Source organism: Ictidomys tridecemlineatus, chromosome 1 (genome assembly GCF_052094955.1).
Source record: "Ictidomys tridecemlineatus isolate mIctTri1 chromosome 1, mIctTri1.hap1, whole genome shotgun sequence".
Classification (NCBI taxonomy): Eukaryota; Metazoa; Chordata; class Mammalia; order Rodentia; family Sciuridae; genus Ictidomys; species Ictidomys tridecemlineatus.
This window is the reverse complement of record NC_135477.1, coordinates 240,618,687-240,638,142: the sequence shown is the minus strand read 5'-3', so window position 1 is coordinate 240,638,142 and position 19,456 is coordinate 240,618,687. Positions and strand designations below refer to the sequence as shown.

The following is a 19,456-nucleotide window of genomic DNA, read 5'->3' as shown; positions in this document are numbered from 1 at the left end:
GCAGTGACACCAATATGGCATGTGAACTTTCCATGAAGGTCTAGCTTCTGAAGCCAGCTGGCAGCAAACGAGGCAGAGTCCGACTGAGCTGTAGAATTCCCAGCCCAGCCAGGCCTTCCAGGACCAGGCGCACCCTCCTTGGCTGTCAGAGCCAGCGACGGGCACCTGGCCACTAATGCTGCTGCCATTTTTGTGCACCCTCTGCATTCCACTCACCTCTGATTGTGCTTTCGCTTCCTGAATGAGAGTGAGGGTGGAAGATTTTGATCCCACCGATGACAAAACAGCCTGTAATCTCTGCTGGTCCCCCACTGAGACTTCAAGTTGATCCAAACTAAATAACAAATATATTTGGAAAACATTAAAGAAGGAAGCAATTTTTCCATTTTCTAAGGATGCATTTGAAATGAATGCTATTCAAATATATGGCAGTTATTTCCTGAGGTGCTGCTGCTTATGTTTTCTTCTAGTTGTAACTCCCACTCCGAACTAAGGGCCCTGAATGCTGAGCAGGAATGTCCTTCACATTGACAATTATTGGGACAATTTTTGACAATAGCAATAGGAGTGCTCTGGGTTCAGGGATTCCTCCAAGATGTTAGGGGATGGATACAGGGGTTTAATAGGACACTCTGACATGTAAAATATTTAATATGTAGGCTCAGGTGAAACATTTAAAATATGCTGGAAATTCCCATTGAACTGCAGTCACTTTCCATGGACCAGGTTCCCCCCTCAGGTGCAGCCTTCTCTTCCTTCCCATCTCCCTTGCAGGTTGCTTTTGCTCATGCCTGGGGAATGTGCTACTCGGAGCAGCATTTTGACAAACTCTTCCCTGCAGGTACTTGTTTCCCAAAACCATATTGAAAACAGAGGAGGCTAAATGCAATGTGGTACTCTGGATTGGATCCTGGAATAGAAAAGGGACATTAGTGGAATTTATTTAGCGGAATCTGAATAGACTTTGTAGTTTGGTTAATAGGATTGCTCAATGTTAATTTCTTACTTTCAACAAATGGACCATTAACAACAGTTAGAGCTGGGCGAGAGGTACATGGGAGCTTCCTGTACTACCTTGGCAACTTTCATATGAACTTAAAAACTATTCCAATATAATGTAAGTTTATTTAAACAAAAGGGAGGGTAGATACTTACTTAACTGACCAGCTTTTTCCGGAAGGCAGGTCCTGGGTGGTTTTACCCACTTCGTTGGCTGAACTGGGTGCTGCAGGCTCACTGGCTGTAGGGCTGCTTCTTCCTGGACAGGCCCTGTTTCCACCCTTCCCTGGACAGGAAAGGGTGGCCGGTCCATCAAGGCCAGGAAGGCCTGCAGTTGGGGAGCCACTGGGGGAGCCCAGTGACCTCCTGGGGATGATCTCTAGCTGGGTTTTGAAGAGCATGGCGGAGGGCGCTGTGGGGTAGTCCTCGCTGCTGCAGAGCTTGTCAAGGTCAGGCATGCTCAAGGCTCTCAGTTCCTGCAGCTTAGAGCGGGACACAGGGGAGGGCTGGGCGTGGCGCACCGAGGACTTGTTCTTCTTGATGGGAGAGGCTGGAGTCACGGTTGGGGTGGGGATTCCCAGAGTAACAAGCGATTTCTTTTGGTCTGAGTCTGGAACCTTGTTCCTGGTCTCTGGTGGATTCTGCCGGGAGACAATCAAAGTCATGCTAGACGGGGACTTGGTCATCTGAGGGAGAAGAGCGCCAGATTCACTTTGGCTTTCGCTGCAGGAACTCAAGCTGCGTCTCAGTGACCTCGCTGCTGCGTCACCTGGGTAGCCAAGGCTCCCTGAAGGGATGCTGCCAGATGACCGCCTGCCAATGGGAGGCTTGGAGCTTACAGATAAAAATGGGGATGCCCCGGACTTGGTGGTGGGCCGGTCAGAATTGGCCAGGTTCTCAAAAGACTTGATCCTCTGTTTCACAGAGAAAAATGAGGTAGATTCATGGGGCCAGTTCTGCTCATAGTAGTAATGCCTCCTGGTGACTTTGATTTTGTCTGTGACCAGGCAGCTTGTCTCCTGGACGGCGGTGATGTCGCCTTCCTCGATGGTTGGGACATTCTTTGACGTTTCCTGCAGAGGCTTGACACTATATACAGCCTGTCCATTGGCCAGGCTGAGAATACTGCCTTTGGATGCCTTTGCCTCAGGGAGACCCGTGCTAGTTACAGGGACCTGGCCATTCCTAGGGGAGCGACCAGGGCTGTGCGGGGAATGACTCTCCCGTCCGAAATGGCTTGAGAACTGGGCTGGCATGGAGTAGGTCCTGGTGGCTGGCCTTGGGGTGAAGTAGGGATGGTCCTCCCCAGCAGGGGCCATTGGTATGTCATTCTTGGGCATCCCGAGGGAGTCTGACATCAGGCTTGATCTTCCCTGGGAGGGATCTGCCTTTTTAGCGGGCAGTTGAGGGGAGGAGGAGGAGGAAGCCAGTCTGGCCACACTGAAGGATCGTTGCATTTCCTGCTCCACCTGGGGGGCAGGAGGCGCGAGTGAGGATGGATGATTTGGGGATGATTCCACTGCCTGGTGGAATCTGATTTTACTCTTCTCCTGACAGTTGCCCTGGGCCAAGAACCCTCCCTGTCTGTCACTTTCAGCTGGCTTGTCACCACATGCATTCTTTGGCATTCTTTCAGAAGAAATCTCAACTATTTTCAGCTGGTTTGTTCTTTCCAGGGGATCACTAGCAATTCTCTTGCTTCCTTTTTCGCTGGTCCCCCTGGGTGGGGCTGCATCGGACACTGAGACCATCTGACTGGATGTGCGTGGCTCACTCTGTCTGACCCCTGCCAGGGACACACTGCTCCTGGACGCTGCGGGACTCACCAGCCCAGAGACAGCACAGGGTGCCTTGCCCTCTGGTCCACACCTGGGAGACCTGGGGGTCGCTGGGCAACTTCTGTTGGATTCTGAGTGGACAGCCGCGTGGAACCGGTTATACGCGCCTTGTTCAGGAAGCGTCTTTGGGGAGGTCAGGGGGGAAACGAATGTGCTGATGCTCGTGTCTGATGCGGAGGCCTTCAGTGACCCAGAGGCAGCCGGGGGTGGCCTGCTCTCCAGCACACACTGGGGAGCCTGGGGGGTGTCTGTGGTGTTTCTGTCATGTTCTTCTTGGTCAGCTATGTGAAACGGGTGTGACGCTCCCTTGGAAAGCATTCTGTGGGAGGTCTGGGGTGAAATTAAGGATTTCCTGTGGTCTGCCCCACCAGCCTTAGCAGGATTAGCAGCAGGGGCCTCAGAGCCGACTTTGCTTTTGCTTTTGATGCTGAGTCTCCTCAGCTTCGGGCCGCACTTGGGTTTTTGACAGTTACTTAAAAGTGTTTCCACCGAACCCTTTTTAGTTGAATCTTTATTTTCAAGATTGATTTTCAGCGGAGGAGGGCTGTTAGGTATGGCAACCCCCTTTTTGTGGTTTGAGCTCAACATCTGAATTTTGGAGTTGGGACTTCTGGCTGGCACGGTGGGGCAGTCCTTCTCTGGTTTGCTCTGTCCGTGTGAACCTTGGCTATTTTTATTGATCTCTTTAAACCAGGCCATGATGGGCCTCCTGGAGGTCATTTTTCGTTTCTGCAGCAAGTCATCCAGGTCTTGACTCTCCGAGATGTGGAGGTCTGCCAAAACAGACTCTCCGTTCTTTGGGATGTCCACACTGAAGGGGGGGTACACGTTTTCAGTGGTGTCTGCCTTTGTTTCTTGTCTGTCTGGGTTTTTGTCATGCAGCTGGTCATGTCCCAAACCATTCACCACGTGAGGGGAGCCGAGCGTGACTGGTGGGCTGTGCCTGACAACTTTAAAAGGCTGGCCGCTCACTTCCATAGTGTCTTCTGCACACAAAGGCCCGTGACCCTGTGAAATGCTCCTCTCCGCAGGAGTTTCCTGCTCCTGAGCGCTCAGATCCAGGAGTGAAAACAGCTGGGGAGAGTTTGGGCTGGAAGTGCAGGAGGCTCCTGGCAAGAAGGACGCGGTCTCGCAGGGGTCTCCCAGGGACTCGCTCAGCGCACTGTGCTTCAACGGCAGAACTTTGGCTAAAGCCGGGCAGGGCGCAGCCTGAGCGGGAGTCGTCGAGGGTGGATTGGGGTGACCATTCGTGGAACAAATTTCAACTTGTTCCTCCTCAGACTCTGTAGGATCTTCCTTGGGAGAAGGCCCATGAGAACGAGGCTGTGACCAGCTGTCCCTGGTGGAAGCTGGTGGGGCTTCAGTGAGCGACTCGGAGTCGGAAGAGGAGTCCTCGGCATCTCCATACATGGAGGAGAGAGGTGGCTCTGTGCTGTCGCCCAGGCCCGACAGGGAGTTACTATCTTCATGAAAGCTGCTAAAGTTTCTAGAGTAGCTGCTCAGAAAGTTTTTGTTCACAGTAAAATGTTTATTGGGATTAATGGAATCTAAAACTGAAGGCTGGGAGGCCCACAGTGGGGCTGCTGGGGAAGCAGTGGCCAAGGCCTTCCTGGGGCAGGATGTCTGGTCACCTGTGGCAGGAAGGGCATGCTGGGAACTGCCACCTCCAGCTCCTGCCTGCAGCACAACCTGAGAACCGCCCTGGTGACCCCTGCCTCCCGCTTTCTGAGAAGACTGAGGCCTCACTTCAGAAGCCTCTGACTCCTGGATGAATCTGTCAACGTCTGTCACCAGGCTCTCTCTGCTCCCCAGTGGGCAGCAGTGCCCCGAGACACCGTCACACGTGTCGCTGGTCTTGTCGGTGGGCACCGGCCTGGAGGGGCTGGACCGTGACGCCCGTGCAGACACAGCATCTGTGACCTCAAGCAGAGTGGCCTCCTGGGGGGTCTCAGGGGCTTGGTCTTCCGTGGGTTTGGAGCCCTTGCAGTGGGTGGCTGGAGTTCCTCGACTCTGCTCCTGGGATATGAGGTCTGGTGGCAGGAGGGCACTGGAGGGAGCTGCTTCCTCGGCCCCAGGTCCCACAACTCTGGGGGCAGCTGCCTTTCTGGTGGTGCCATGGCAGCTGGCCAGAGTCTTGCTGAAGTCAGGAGGGGTCACTGCCTTCTCCCCGGGGGGTGTGCTGCCCTCGTGGGGGACCATCACAGCAGATCTGCCCTGGGCCTCAGGCTCCACGACCCTGGGCAGCACAGGCTGGCCAGCCTTCTCAGGCCTGCTGACTTGCCAGGCATCCGTGGAGGTCTTGCCGAGATCAGGATGGGTGGCCTCCTTTCCCGGGGAAGGGAGCAGGGCTGGAGGGCTGTTTGGTCCTGGGTAGAGAACAAAAAGTGGAGAGGTAGAGAAGATGAAGGGGCAAAGGGAGGAAAACAGAAGCCCTCGCAATGAAAAGAGAACCTTAAACAATCTCAGCCTTTTTTTTTTTCTTTCTTTTTTTGAGGAGGACATTCCACAGCCTACACGTGGGCCTTCTTGTCTGTCTGTTTTTGTCTCTCAAATTACAGAGCGCTCACATCCAGCAAACACCACACTGCTTCAGCCGCCCCAAAATAACTCAGACGAGCTGGCAGGATGAGCGTGTGAGCCTGCCCATTTTTCTCTTTCTTGGTGATTTCTGAGGACGGGGGACACCAGAAATCCTTGGGTTTCTTTACACCATCTGCTCTTTGACAGCAGAAGCTCAGGAGGAGTGGAGCAGTTGTTCTGTGAGATGCCTTAGATTTGGGGTGGACTCCGCAGAGCCTCGCGTCTCACCCAGTCCCAGCATCTGGCCCATCATGTGAGGGTTGTCCCTCAGGCTGTGAGACGGGAGGGACAGGGTACAGCATAAGATAGCCTAATCTCTGAATTCAGAGGCCTCCTTTTAGCACAGAGACAGATGCTGTGGACGGGACTCAGGGCTACGTCTACTTGGGGCCTTGGCACGTCTTGAGGCTCAGCACAGTGGGGCTGGAAGGCTGTGCTGTTGCAGGAAGCCTCCATGGAGCGGGTAGGGACTGGAGTGGTGCTCACGAGGACAGTTTGGGCACAGTGATGGGAAGGAAGGTAAGAAAGGCAACGGAATGAAAGCAGAGAGGTAAGAAAGCATGGATGCTCATGGTGGCAGGAAACGGGGTACTTAAGTCACTCATGGGACATGTTTCAAGAGCCACTCTATCTTGCAGGTGGCTCCTAGGAAAGCCCCACATACTCTTGGGCTAATCTATCCACCTCTGGTACATAGCACTTGGCAACGAGGTTGGTGGGGAGATTGGCATAAAAAAGAACCAGGATTAGCAGTTTTCTTGGGGTCATAGGTTGGAGTGCAAAGCTCAGTCACATGAATGCTCTTGGTTTGAGAACAGTCACCTACCCCAAATGTTACATTCATCCCTCATCTCTCGCATAAAATCATCCTAACTGTGCTTTCCCCCCTCCTGAAGTTCCTTTGTGAATAATTATGAAATAATTGTTAGGACTTTTACTTTCCAGTAATGAAGGTCGGCACCATGCTAAGAGTCCCCCAGGCACTGAGTTTTCCTCCCAACACTGTGGGCAATGCCCTGTGACCATCGGCCTTGGGCAGATGCTGAGTGGTTAAGCAGCATGTCCAAGGTCACAGTTCACAGGTGATGTAACTGGATCTACAGCCACGCTGTAGACTGAACCCTAACTCTGTGGCCTCTGTGTTGACAGCATGCGGCAATAGCAAGCGCGGATCTCTGAGACAGGCACCGAGATTCCTGGGATCCCTGGGGAAGCCAGGGCCCTTCAGAGAGCCAGATCCAGTGGTGTTCTCTGCCCAGCCTTTCCTGGACTTCCAAAGCATAATTTTCCTGCTTTTACTAACACCAAATACAGGGAGCAATGAGACAAGAGGAGCAGACTGAGTTTTCAGTTTCAGATTCACTCACTGAATACACCCCTCCCAGGCAAGTTGTGCAATGGCAAAGTGTGAATCTTCGAAGGGTTTTATTTGAGGGAGATTAAGTTACGTGCAGGCAGCCTTATGTCATCTTCCAAAATAATGCTTCATTTGGAGACTCCCCAAATGCCTAGTAATGGGCACAGCTCTGGGCCAAAGGCCCAGGAGCTGTCATTCATGGTTTGTAGTGTGGAAGGACTTGGGGACATCAGTGTAGCTTCCTCTCTCAGGAAGGCTGCACCTGTGCTGCTGTGGAGGGGCTAGGGCATGGGACAGGCTGCAGGGGACTATATTGATCACACAGGCTTAGGATCAGTCTAGTCACCCCAGCAGACTGCTCAATTATCTTCTAAGGCAAAAAAAAAAAGGTTGTTAGGTACAGGTGAACACTGGAGTGTTTTGTCCCCCTCAGGAAACAGCATAGGACTGTGAGTGATATCTTTTACACATACTCATGTATGCACAGCAGGCCTAAAAGGCTAGATAGTGGGCTGGGGACATAGTTCAGTGGTAGAGCACTTGACCAGAGTGTATGAGGACCCGAGTTCCATACTAGCAGCACACGTTTAAAAAAAAAAAAGATGCATAGCAAAATGTTAATAGAGTTTTTTCCCCACCCCGGGGCTTAGATGATTTTTTTTTAACAATTTCTCTATTAACTATTATTTTCTCAATTTTTAAAAATAATAATCATGTATGCATTTCATGAGAGCTATTTAAAAGTTTAGTGGCAAACAAGGGCTTCTACACTCCCCACACTGCTTTGGGCTGCCTCTTCCTCCTGGTTTCTAAGAGCTACCCGCTAGGGGTCAGTTCCAGCTGCCTGGGCTCTACGTCAGACCCCCCCACCGGCACACTTGCTTGGTTGGCCGATCACTCCTGTGTCCAATAGCAAGTCGATCTTTATTCCTTTCTAGAAAGTTTTTTTAGAAAAATCGTGTTGTTTGTATGTCTGTGTACATGCATGTATCCTACTGCATGTATATTATATTCTAGGCAGTGAAATACGTGTTTTTTTTTCCTTAGAAAAATCATGTGCATAAAATTTATTGAGTGTATATTGTATACTAGACAGGGCTCCAAGTGTTATCTGTGAAAAACTTCATTGATTCCTCCAAAAAACAAAACAAAACAAAACAAAAAAACATCCCTAAAACCACGGGGTGGGCAACCTAGGACAGGAGTGACTTGCTGAGGGTCAATTCCCTGGTCAAACTTTGAAGCTTGGACTTGAACCCAGGGATCCTGCAGGTGGAGCCTCAGGCTTCACTATCTTGCTGTGCTGTGCATTGTTTTGGAATCTAAGATTCCAAAATTCTTTTAAAATGATTAAAAGAAAAAAAGGTAAGGTGTTCCTTCTTTATCAGTTAAGCATTCTGGGATCTTTACATAAAAAAAGAATATATTTTGAAGAATATTCTTCCTACATATTGAAAAGTAGCTAAGCTACTTATAATCAAATTAGAAGAAAGAAGGCTTTGATTAGCAGGCGATTTCTTGGCAGGACCAACTGGTCACAGTTAGCTTTTTGACTGGGAAGGAGAAATAGAAATCTACAAAAAGGATTCAGAAGCTCTGATAAAATTGTAGGGACGATGCTATCTATCCATCTATCTCTCTACCTACCTACCTATTTATTTATTTATTTTTATTTTGTCCTGCTGGGAATTGAACCCATGATAGGCATGTGACCTGCCACTGAGCTATATTCCCAGACCTTTTTATTTTATTAAGAGATATGGAGCTAGGTGTGGTGGTGCACACCTGTAATCCCAGTGGCTCAAGAGGCTGAGGCAGAGGATCACAAATTCAAAGCCAGCCTCAGCAAAAAGTGAGGCACTAAGCAACTCACTGAGACCCTATCTCTAAAGGAAATACAAAAATGGACTGGGGATATAGCTCAGTGGCTGAGTGTCCCTGAGTTCAACCCCTGGTACCTCCCTGCCTCCCCTCTAAAAGAGACATGGAGACAAGGTCTTGATAAGTTGCCCAGGTTGGCCTCAAGCTTGCGATCCTCCTGCCTCAGCCTCTTTTTTTTTTTTATTGTTGGTTGTTCAAAACATTACATAGTTCTTGATATATCATATTTCACACTTTGATTCAAGTGGGTTATGAACTCCCATTTTTACCCCGTATACAGATTGCAGAATCACATCAGTTACACTTCCATTGATTTACATATTGCCATACTAGTGTCTGTTGTATTCTGCTGCCTTTCCTGTCCTCTACTATCTCCCCTCCCCTCCCCTCCCCTCCCCCCCTCTTCTCTCTCTACCCCCTCTACTGTAATTCATTTCTTCCCCTTGTATTATTTTTCCCTTTCCCCTCACTTCCTCTTGTATGTAATTTTGTATAACCATGAGGGTCTCCTTCCATTTCTATGCAATTTCCCTTCTCTCTCCCTTTCCCTCCCACCTCTCCTCCTTGTTTAATGTTGGTCTTCTTCTCGTGCTCTTCTTCCCTAGTCTGTTCTTAGTTACTCTCCTTATATCAAAGAAGACATTTGGCATTTGTTTTTTAGGGATTGGCTGGTTTCACTTAGCATAATCTGCTCTAATGCCATCCATTTCCCTCCAAATTCTATGATTTTGTCATTTTTTAATGCAGAGTAATACTCCATTGTGTATAAATACCACATTTTTTTTTATCCATTCGTCTATTGAAGGGCATCTAGGTTGGTTCCACAGTCTTGCTATTGTGAATTGTGCTGCTATGAACATCGATGTAGCAGTGTCCCTGTAGCATGCTCTTTTTAGGTCTTTAGGGAATAGACCGAGAAGGGGAATAGCTGGGTCAAATGGTGGTTCCATTCCCAGCTTTCCAAGAAATCTCCATACTGCTTTCCAAATTGGCTGCACCAATTTGCAGTCCCACCAACAATGAACAAGTGTACCCTTTTCCCCGCATCCTCGCCAGCACTTGTTGTTGTTTGACCTGCCTCAGCCTCTTGAGCAGCTGGGATTAGCAGTGTGTACCATCAAGTCTGGCTTGGGACCAGGTAAAATGTGTAATACTTCTCATACACCCCAAAAGCCTAGAGGGTGCCAAGGTGTCACTATAACTCAACAGTCAGTTCTCATAATGAGGACCCTGACATTTAAGAATTGGATGATAATGGGTATCATGAATTTTATGTTAATTGAACACAGCACAAATACTAAGTATCGTTCCTGGCACAGTGTTAACCGGTTGCTCAGCGAATGCCCAGGAGACAAGTTGCTCCTTTCTCAGGGCTCATCATCTCTAGAGAGTCCAGAGACGGGGAGATAGGCGAGCACCCACACACCTGCCGTGGGAAGGATCAGAAGCTGCAGCACACGGGGAAGGCGGTTCTTCTGTGGGGGAAGTGGGGAGGGGTAGGCTGGATGTCTCTCTACATGGAATACGACCCAGGAGACATTTACATGCCTGCACCCACTTATTTAAGTCACAAACGCACAGAATTAAGGAAAACGTCCTCATGTGGAAAGAGAAAAGAAAGGATTTCTGCATTAGGCTGGTGATTAAAAAAATGCCCCTTTGTTGCCCCTCCCCTCCAATTCCAGAGCAAACGTCCCTTCCAAGGAAACGTCCAGAGGATCCTTTTATAGAATATTCACTCTTCAAATGTGTGGTGTTGCTGGCCTCAGATCAAGCATCTTTTGAAAGGTGACCCCGAGGGCTTCCTCCATATAGCTTATCTTCCCTCAAATAAAACCCCTTAAAGCTAACACACTTTGCAAAAGTCAGACTGTTAATAAAACTGGTTGTTCACACTGGGCCAGTGAGTGAGGGTGAACCGTACAGAACAGAAACCAGGGTAACAGCCTCATCCACAGGGGGACCAAGAGCCACAGATCACAAAACATCAGGGACCTGTATTTTTTTTCTGAGTGGCCATCAAAATATCGGGAGGATATTCTGAGTTTCCAGATTTTTTATTTATGAGGACAGCCCTACCAAGTGGGGCTTCTCATGTCCCTCTTCTGCCACAGCTGCTCACCAGAGAGCAGGAACTGCAATCGGCAAAGACTCTCTGGTGGCAGCCGCAGAGGGATTGCCAGCACTTCAGAGGCCCTCCAGCGGTTCTCAGCCACTGAGAAAAGTGTCCCCACCAAAGTGCAAGCTTAGAAGACAAATTTGCCACTTCCACTAAAAAGGCTGACAAGTTATTGAAATTCAGCCCGACTAGAAACAGCTCATTCTGCCACATTATTCTGGATGACTACAAGATGCTAGGTGGTCAAATTGATTTTGACACGATTTCTGCTTCCACAACATCACTCCATCTCTCATCAACACTCTTTCCAATATTTGTTTTTTTACTTTCCCTGGTGGAGGTTTTCGTCTCCATTCTCAGTGCACTTGATTTCACATAAGCAGTGTGTTGAGATTCTGAAGGGTGGAAGATCCTTGTGTTTTATCTCATGTCTCATTTGTGACACAAAATGGGAAAATAGTACTGATGCCTGAAAAATGGACGCCATCGACATGGAATTAAAACCACTAGGAAGTTAGAATCCCAGCCGCTTGGGAGGCTGAGGCAGGAGGATCTTGAGTTCAAAGCCAGGCTCAGCAAACGTGAGGCGCTAAACAACTCAGTGAGACCCTGTCTCCAGATAAATATAAAACAGGGCTGGGGATGTGGCTCAGCGGCCAAGTGCCCCTGAGTTCAATCGTCAATACCAAAAAAAAAAAAAAAAAAAAAAGGTATAAAGCTAGACACAATGGTCTGGTCAAATTGTTAAGTGAAGGCAGCATTTAAACATCATAAATTCGCATAAGAAGTTTTCCCCTCCTCAAAATCATCCGCTTGTAGTACTTTTATTAGGGTGTGTGCCTTGCTACTTTTAAACTTAACAAATGATAAATTAATCTCACCAGTCACAGGCTGTTGCCCCCACTCTGGTGCAGCTTCGGGGGGGTTCTCTGTGAGATGTCCGGGGTCAGGGTGACACAGAATACTGGCTGGCCCACAGTCAATCGGGACACATCCATCCCCAGGGGTCAGCTTCCCCAGAGGTTCCTGGTACAATTACAACCACAAGTCACTGCTGATGGCTTTCAGGTTTTCTGCATCATAAGACAACATCATACAGAGCAGAGGAGAGTGGTTTGAGAAAAGTCAGAAGAGGCTGGAGTAGGAGCCAGGAGATCTGGACCTGAAAGGAGTGTGGTCTTGTTCCTCTGGCCCAAGACCCAGTTTCCTCAGCTTTAAAATGGGAATGATAAGTCTCACTATGGAGGTTTTTAAATTTTTTTTTTTTTTGTAGTTGTGGATGGACAGAATGCCATTGTTTATTTTTATGTGGTGCCGAGGATTGAACCCAGTGCCTCACATGTGAGGCAGGTGCTCTGCCTCTGAGCCACCGCCTCAGCCCTCACGATGGAGTATTAAATAAAAGATGCTTAAGTGAGAATAGCTATAAAATGGCATATAAAAGGCTCTCGAGATGGAAGGCAGTATTATTATAATACTATTTAGAGATCTCCAAGACTGTAAAGTCAATTCCTTAGCTTAGTAGTGAGGGAAACGACAAATCTGGATAAATGAAACTGACATTTAATATTTTAAGATCTCTCTCAGGCCAAGTGTCAGTGACTTTATCCTCCTTTCTTCTATCCTACTCTTCGTTGCGAAAAAAAAATTTTTTTTTTTTTGGAACTTATTAGAAAGTTAAATCGGATTTATTTGGAATTTATCTACTGAATTTGAGTCAGAAAGTGGCCCAGGGGTGGCGGCAAAGTAGAGAAGTGAGGGGTACAGTGTGTCCGAGCAACTGTTGTAAAAATTCATTTTTTAAAATGTCAATTGCCAGGGGAGGGAAACCTTCCTAGCATTTAACTCCATTCAGGTTCAGTAAGGCAAGGTAAGTGTAAGGGAAAAGCAGTGGCAGAGTTTTGGAAGGGGACAGAGGTGGCCGTCACATGCACCCACGGCCATTGAACTGTGCACTTTAAAATGGTTAATTTTACATTATGTACATTTTGCCTGAATAAAAAGAATTAAATAAAAGCAATAGAAAACCTACTCATTAACAGCTTTTCTCTGGTTTTGATTTTTTAAAAATATTTTTTAGACATTGATGGACCTTTATTTTATTCATTTATTTATGTGTGGTGCTGAGAATCGAATCCAGTGTCTCACACAGGTGAGGCAAGCGCTCGACCACTGAGCCACAACTCCAGCCCCCTGGCTTTGCTTTCAACTTCCAATATTTGAGGAGACTTCAGAGCAATGCATTCTGGTTTTTTTTTTTTTTGTATGTAATTAAATTAAATTTTGGAACAAAAAGTTTTGTGAGAAAAATTCTTTTGCCCCAGTTTTAAATGCTGCTCAAAAGTTCTTATTGAGAATATAATTTCAAAAGTACAAAAGGCTCTTATTTTTAATAGATAGACATCATTATGAATAAAAATCCTGATCTGGTGTTCTGTACAAAACTGATTATGATACTTTTTGAAAAAAATGGAACATACCCATTGGTTAAACATTATTTTATAAAATATAGGTTGGAAAAAGAAAAAAACCCAAACTCATGCTGGTTAGAGGTAAGATATAATTTGAGGGGAAAAAAAGATGTATATTTCTACTTTTTAATTTATTTTACTTTTGGGGCTGGGGATTTAAACCCAGGGGTGCTTAACCACTAAACTAGATCCCCAGCCCTTTTCATTTTTAATTTTATGACAGGGTCTCACCAAGTGCTTAGGGCCCCGCTAAGTTGCTGAAGCTGGCTTTGAACCTACAATCCTCCTGCCTCCGAGTTTCAAGTCTTTGGGATTACAGGCATGTGCCACGGCGCCCAGTTTTTGTTTTTGTTTTAAATAGGGTTGGAAAAAAAGACTTCTGATCTCATACAGTGTTTTTGATTTTTCATTTCTGGATCTATTTACATGTATTTTTACATAAGCCAATTAACATCTTCAAATACGGCCTGATTAAGTCACCTCAGGTTGTTTGCTCAGAGATAAAGAGAAATTATTTATGTTGAGCAGATTAATAAACAACATTAATTCCTCTCTCCTTGTTAAAGAAGAGGTATTTATCAAAATATAAAAAAAAACGAACAATTCAATAATTCTAACCAAGTAGTAACAAAAATTAACTTGCATCTAATGTGGGTGCACTATAAATTTTCTAAATGAATATAACCCCCCTTATTCACGTGACATAATAATCATCAAGCTATAGTAAGGACCACTCATAACCTTATCAGTGGAAGAGAATCCCCGTCAACATAGATTTGGTGGCTCCCCCAACTCCGACCTGACCAGGCAGACAGCACCAGCCCTGTTTTACAGCCAGAATGGAGGCTCAAAAAGGCTCAATAACCCTGTAATCCCAGCGGCTTGGGAGGCTGAGGCAGGAAAATCGTGAGTTGAAAGCCAGCCTCAGCAAAAGCGAGGTGCTAAGCAACTCAGTGAGACCCTGTCTCTAAATAAAATACAAAATAGGGCTGGGGATGTGGCTAATGGTTGATTACCCCTGATTTCAATCCCCGGTAACCACCGCCCCCCCCCCCCAAAAAAAAAGACTCAGTAACTTGCCTAAGTAGTCACTCAACTTATACCAATTAGTCAGTGGAGCAGTTGATACCAGGCCCAGGGCTTTGCTCCACCCCTCCATACTGCCTTTCCATCCTCAACCAGAGGCCCTGTGCACAGGTAAGGGAGCAATCCTTTTAGCTGAATGACCTCAGGACTGATGACCTACCAATATGCTAATAGGCTCCCGTTAAATGAATGACTCTCCCAAAAGATATTTCTCCTGTCAACATCTTTTTTTGTTTTAATATTTACTTTAGTCGTAGATGGACACAATACCTTTATTCTATTGATTTACTTTTATGTGGTGCTGAGAATCGAACCCAGTGCCTCACACATGCAAGGCAAGTGCTCTCCTCCTGAGCTACACCCCAGACCAGCATCCTTTTTGTGGAGGTGGATTTCCCTGTGCTTACCAACAGAGCCCCTATTCAGTCACACAATATTCACTTAGATTCAAAGTGACCAAGAGAAAGTCAGTTACCTCCTTTGCAGTTCCATCGGGTAGAAGACCAGTGACAGTCTCTTTGAAGGCAGTGGCCTGGATTTTTAAGTCCTGACCACATGGTCCATCAGCCTTGTCACTCAGGGACTCTGTCTCTGAGCAGCTGGACTCTGCCTCGGGCCTCTTGCAGTGTGGGCTGACCCTGGCCACTGGTTTGTGCCTGGACATCAGGTTTTCGCTCTTCTGGGGGGGAATCGGGTTCTCTGTGCTCTTCACACTCTGGGTGTCTATATGGACTTTGTATTCCAATTTGGGTGAACTTCTGGATCCTGACAGTTCCTTTCTTCCTGAGCCTCCAGGGCCATTCCTTGGGACCTCTGCAGAACCCAGCCGGCTGGTTGCCTGGGAAGCAGCATCCACCATACCCTCTGGGACACTCTCCTCCAAGTACAACGAGCTGCCCAGGAGAGGCACCGAGGAGGCCTTGCTGACCTGGGTTTTCTGGGGTTGTTCCTCTTGCTTGTTGACATCCGTGATCTTGGGAGACATCACCAAGGCATGCCTAGGGTCGTCATCTCTCAGAGGCCTGCTGGGACCTGGCAGGGATCCCGGGAGTGAAATGCAGTCCCCTTCTCTGCTGAACTCTTCCTCATCGCTGCCATCGTTGGTGTCGTAGCAGCCCACCCTTCTCTGGCGGAGCAGAGGGTTCCTGAGGACCTGTGGACTTCCAGGAAGACTGGCTTGTCTGGCAACTGTCACCTGCTTGTGGAAGAGCCCAGAGGTCCTCTGGCTTCCCAGAGTCACAAGGCTGTTGGCCCTGGCTTTTCCCGGTTCCTTGTGAGCTGGGAGAGGCAGAGAGAAAAGTCAAATGAAACCAAGTTCCTGAATCTGGCCTGGTCTGATAATGGAATCCCATCCCAACACAGGAGCATTCGGCGTTCCCAGCTGCAGACACTCAACCTCTGACCCTTGGACACCGTGCTTAAGTGACATGACTTCTTAGGCTCTATTCAGAGTGGATGGCCAGCCTAGAGCTCCCCTTTCCCTTCTGGTATCCCCCACCCTTTTATCCCTAGCCCTCTGGATAATTTAACGTAGACTGTGTGCTGTCTGGAGACAGAGACTTGTAACTCTTTGATTTCCATGATGTCTCATAGGTTGCTGGGGTCCAACCTAAATGCTGCTGTGGATAATTCCTCTCTAGAAGGAATTATCCAATGATGTGTCCCCCATACCTGGGCCTTTCCATCACCTGAGGTCCCTCCATCTGCATCATGGGGTAGCCAACCTTCCCCACCTGGGAATGGAGTGTGCACTCAGCCCAATTTACTGTCCACTTGAGTGGCCCCTCATTACAGTGGCTGCATCGACCAAGAGTCAACTCTGTGTTTAGTCAGGGTGGAAAGATGACCTCTGTTCATCCAGAGGCATGCTTTCCAGTCCTCCATTCACATTTTAGCACCAGGGAAGTTGAACCACCATAGCCTCCAGGGGAGAGGTGCAAACTAGCACATGGATATTGGAATGCAGAGCCCAGGGTCCACTGGCGCTTCCTGCTTACTGGAGGAGCTGGGAGGCAGGCTGCCGTCCTCAGAGGCACTGCAGCTACTTCCTGGGTGATCCTCATCCTCGGAGCCGGCCACCATGAAGTCTGACAAGGGGCCCTGGACATCATGGGCAAAGTACTGGGAGAATTCAGATTCAGAAATAAGGGAGTCCTGTTGGAGAAGAAAATGCTGGATGTCTCCGCTGTCTCAGAAAATGCACCAGAAGCAGATTATTTGAAACTAATTACTTCCTATCTTTGCAAGAACACTTTGTTCTAATCCACGGTCATTCAAAACAGCTGTGATAGTAAACGCCCATCTCCATTTACTTTTCAGAATGGCTAAATTAACGATTACAGAATAAAAAGGTGACTGCTGTTGCCAGACCCTGGTTTTAGAGGTTTGGGGGTGGTGGTGGTCACATTTTTGGCAATGATCATGAAAGCCACAGCAGCAGTTTATCAGCCATCCCAGGAAACACACTGGAGGAAGGGATAAGAACACAGAATGAAATCCCAAGCCAACTGGCCCAGCCCATTGATTGGGGGTGGGGAGAACCCTGCACCCAGATAGAGTGGGATTTAGAGATGTTCCACCATTTCCTTAAAGTCACAGGTCCCCCAAAACTCAGGCCTGCTTTAATATGGAGCAGTTTAAAAAAAAAAAAACTACTTTTAAAACTGCAGATCTGGTTCTTTAATTTTATTGCTCTACTCTTTTCCTGGATGAATATTTAATAAGTGAAAGACACACTTGGGGATTTGTTCTCAAATTAGCATGGTTGCTATTTCCTGTAAAAAGTGACATAAAGGACTCATGGGCAGAAATATGTGCTGGGCACTCTGGGCTTGACTTAGGGGCTCCTGGTTATAGTCCCGCTGAGCAGGGTAGGTAGCAACATGTCTTGACTCACCTTTTTGGCAAGAGAGGGGCTCTTCAAGGGAGTACCTGCAGGGGGGAGAATGCACCGTATTGTCAAAATAATGAAGTTGAAATCACTAAGAGGCTCACACACTTAACTAGAAAAGGAGGCACCAAGCATATTAAACAAAAGCTCCCTTTGCTGCCAGGGTACAGAGGGACTGTGCACATAGGTAGATGCGTACAGTCTACCTGGGTCCCTGACTCACCCCATCCTCCTTCCCAAGACTCTGCTCATGATCTGAGACCTGACTCCAATGTTACCTCCTTCCATAATGACCCCAGTTAGAAGTAATTTCTTTCTCTGGATTCTCAAAGTCTTTTAGACATCACACCTCCATTTCCAGATACGTAGGAAATTTTAGTGATGAGTGGATGTATCTCATCTGCCTTGCTTGACTATTTCACAATGGGTACAGCAGAGAGGTTGACTGGTTGGACCCTACAGAGCTGGTCATTGCACCTGCTGTCTAGTAAGTGTTCACTGGTATCTGCTGAATGGGTTGAGGGATGAATGGACAAATGAACATCATTCAAGAAACTTAGGAAAGAACTAGGGAGAGGGATGGATATCTATTTTAATTTTTAACTAAAGGATGAAAAGCTCAGCATTTAGATTTTAAATTCTATGCCACAAGCAAAAGAGATTTAGGGCATGTGGATCATGCTTAATAAAATCTTTTCTAACTGATAGAGTGAAATGTTGGGATTAAGAGACTGCAGCTTTCAGGCAGGTCAGAATAATGGAATGGTTGAATAAAGAGTCTATTATGGCTGAGTCCACTTCAAATATATTAATTATGGATGCAAATAATCAAGGTATTTCATGGTTGCCAAAAAATATTATGCCTTACTTTTTCTCTGACAACCAGTAACTCATATTTCAGTTCCTTTTCCCTCTGGGACATCAATCTGAACATCAGTAAAATCTCCAGCTCAGAAATGTTTGAAGAGTCTCTTTAGGTTTCCATGCTACAGGAAACATTAGTTTTAAAATGCAAGACAGTGTTCTAAATTCATATGAAACTCCTGGCTACTCCTTCTCCGCTTGAACTTTTTCCCACTTACAAATCATGATTTTTTGCTGCCTCTGTTACTCTCTGTACATTAAAACTTTTTGAATTCATATAAAAGAAATCTCAGGCTTTTAGATGAGTAATACGCTGCATCTATCAAATTACTCATATTTTGGTATCATCTTACTTTCATCTACAGCATTTTGGATGAATCGTGTATAAATACATGAAATGCTGTTAACTCACTTTTGCAAGTTATTTGAGAGTAGTACAAGAAGCATGCATGATTAGATCTTTAATGAAGCACATTAAATAACCGTGGAAAGAAAAAGTACCAACTAAGAGAAAGCACTGGTTCTCTCTGACAGCTACTTTCACCAACCCTGATAATTACAGAATCCAATACTATTGCACTGGGGAGCGCCCCCTGGGTGAACTTAATGAGACACTCTTCTGAATGTTGAATGAAAATGTGCAATTACCGTACCTAAGCCAGGAGAGGAACTGGCCTCTTTGCTCTCCTGATAAGTGCTGCGTGCTATCACTTCATCCATTTCCTGCTCGGAAACCTGATTTTCAGCAGAAAGCACAAATTAGATGGTTTTATTTATTTATTTTCCCCCAATAAAAGTAGCTGAGACCAGAGTCCAAGCTGAATGCAGATTAAAAAAAAGGCAAATCACATGGTCAAAGATTATGACCATCCTCTGAAGCCATAACTCTGGACAGTAAGTACAGTTGGGTTAGTGGGTTGTTTCAAAGAATGAATGTATAATAAGACCTTCCACTTCCCAAGCTCAGGTACCATGCCATGACTGCATCTGCTCTTTCTAGAACACTCCAATTCTTTCTTTTAAACAATTTTAAGCCTACAAAAAATGAAGACCAGTACAAGAATAGTACATTCTTCATCTTGATTCACTATTTTTTAACAATTTGCCACATTTATGTATATGCCCTCTCTTTGTAGGCATGCATGTGAATGCACACAGAGTCACAACTTTTTGTTAAACCAAATGCAACTTGTAGACTTTATGATCTTTCGCTTGTAAATATTTTAATGGGTAACTCCCCCAAATAAGGACTTTCTCTCAGGTAACCATGATACTATTGTCTGATTCAGGAAATTCATCCCAGATGACTCTTTAAATTACATGTCATATTCCAATTTCTGTCAAACTGTTCCAATACCATCCTGATTTTAG

At 46.6% G+C, this 19,456-nt stretch overlaps 1 protein-coding gene across 13 annotated transcripts in view; it reads right to left on the bottom strand.

Moving 5' to 3' along the window:
- The window catches only part of Pdzd2 (PDZ domain containing 2), a 354,997-nt gene that overhangs the window by 16,046 nt on the left and 319,495 nt on the right, over nt 1–19,456 (bottom strand). For all 13 annotated transcript variants that reach the window (XM_078017033.1, XM_078017026.1, XM_078017014.1 and 10 more), the window contains 7 exons: nt 18,739–18,820; nt 17,228–17,262; nt 16,329–16,485; nt 14,807–15,609; nt 11,656–11,800; nt 1,156–5,203; nt 217–334 (listed from right to left, as the gene is read on the bottom strand). In XM_078017033.1, coding sequence (XP_077873159.1) covers nt 217–334; nt 1,156–5,203; nt 11,656–11,800; nt 14,807–15,609; nt 16,329–16,485; nt 17,228–17,262; nt 18,739–18,820 — 5,388 coding nt within the window. The remainder of the gene's footprint in view (nt 1–216; nt 335–1,155; nt 5,204–11,655; nt 11,801–14,806; nt 15,610–16,328; nt 16,486–17,227; nt 17,263–18,738; nt 18,821–19,456) is intronic.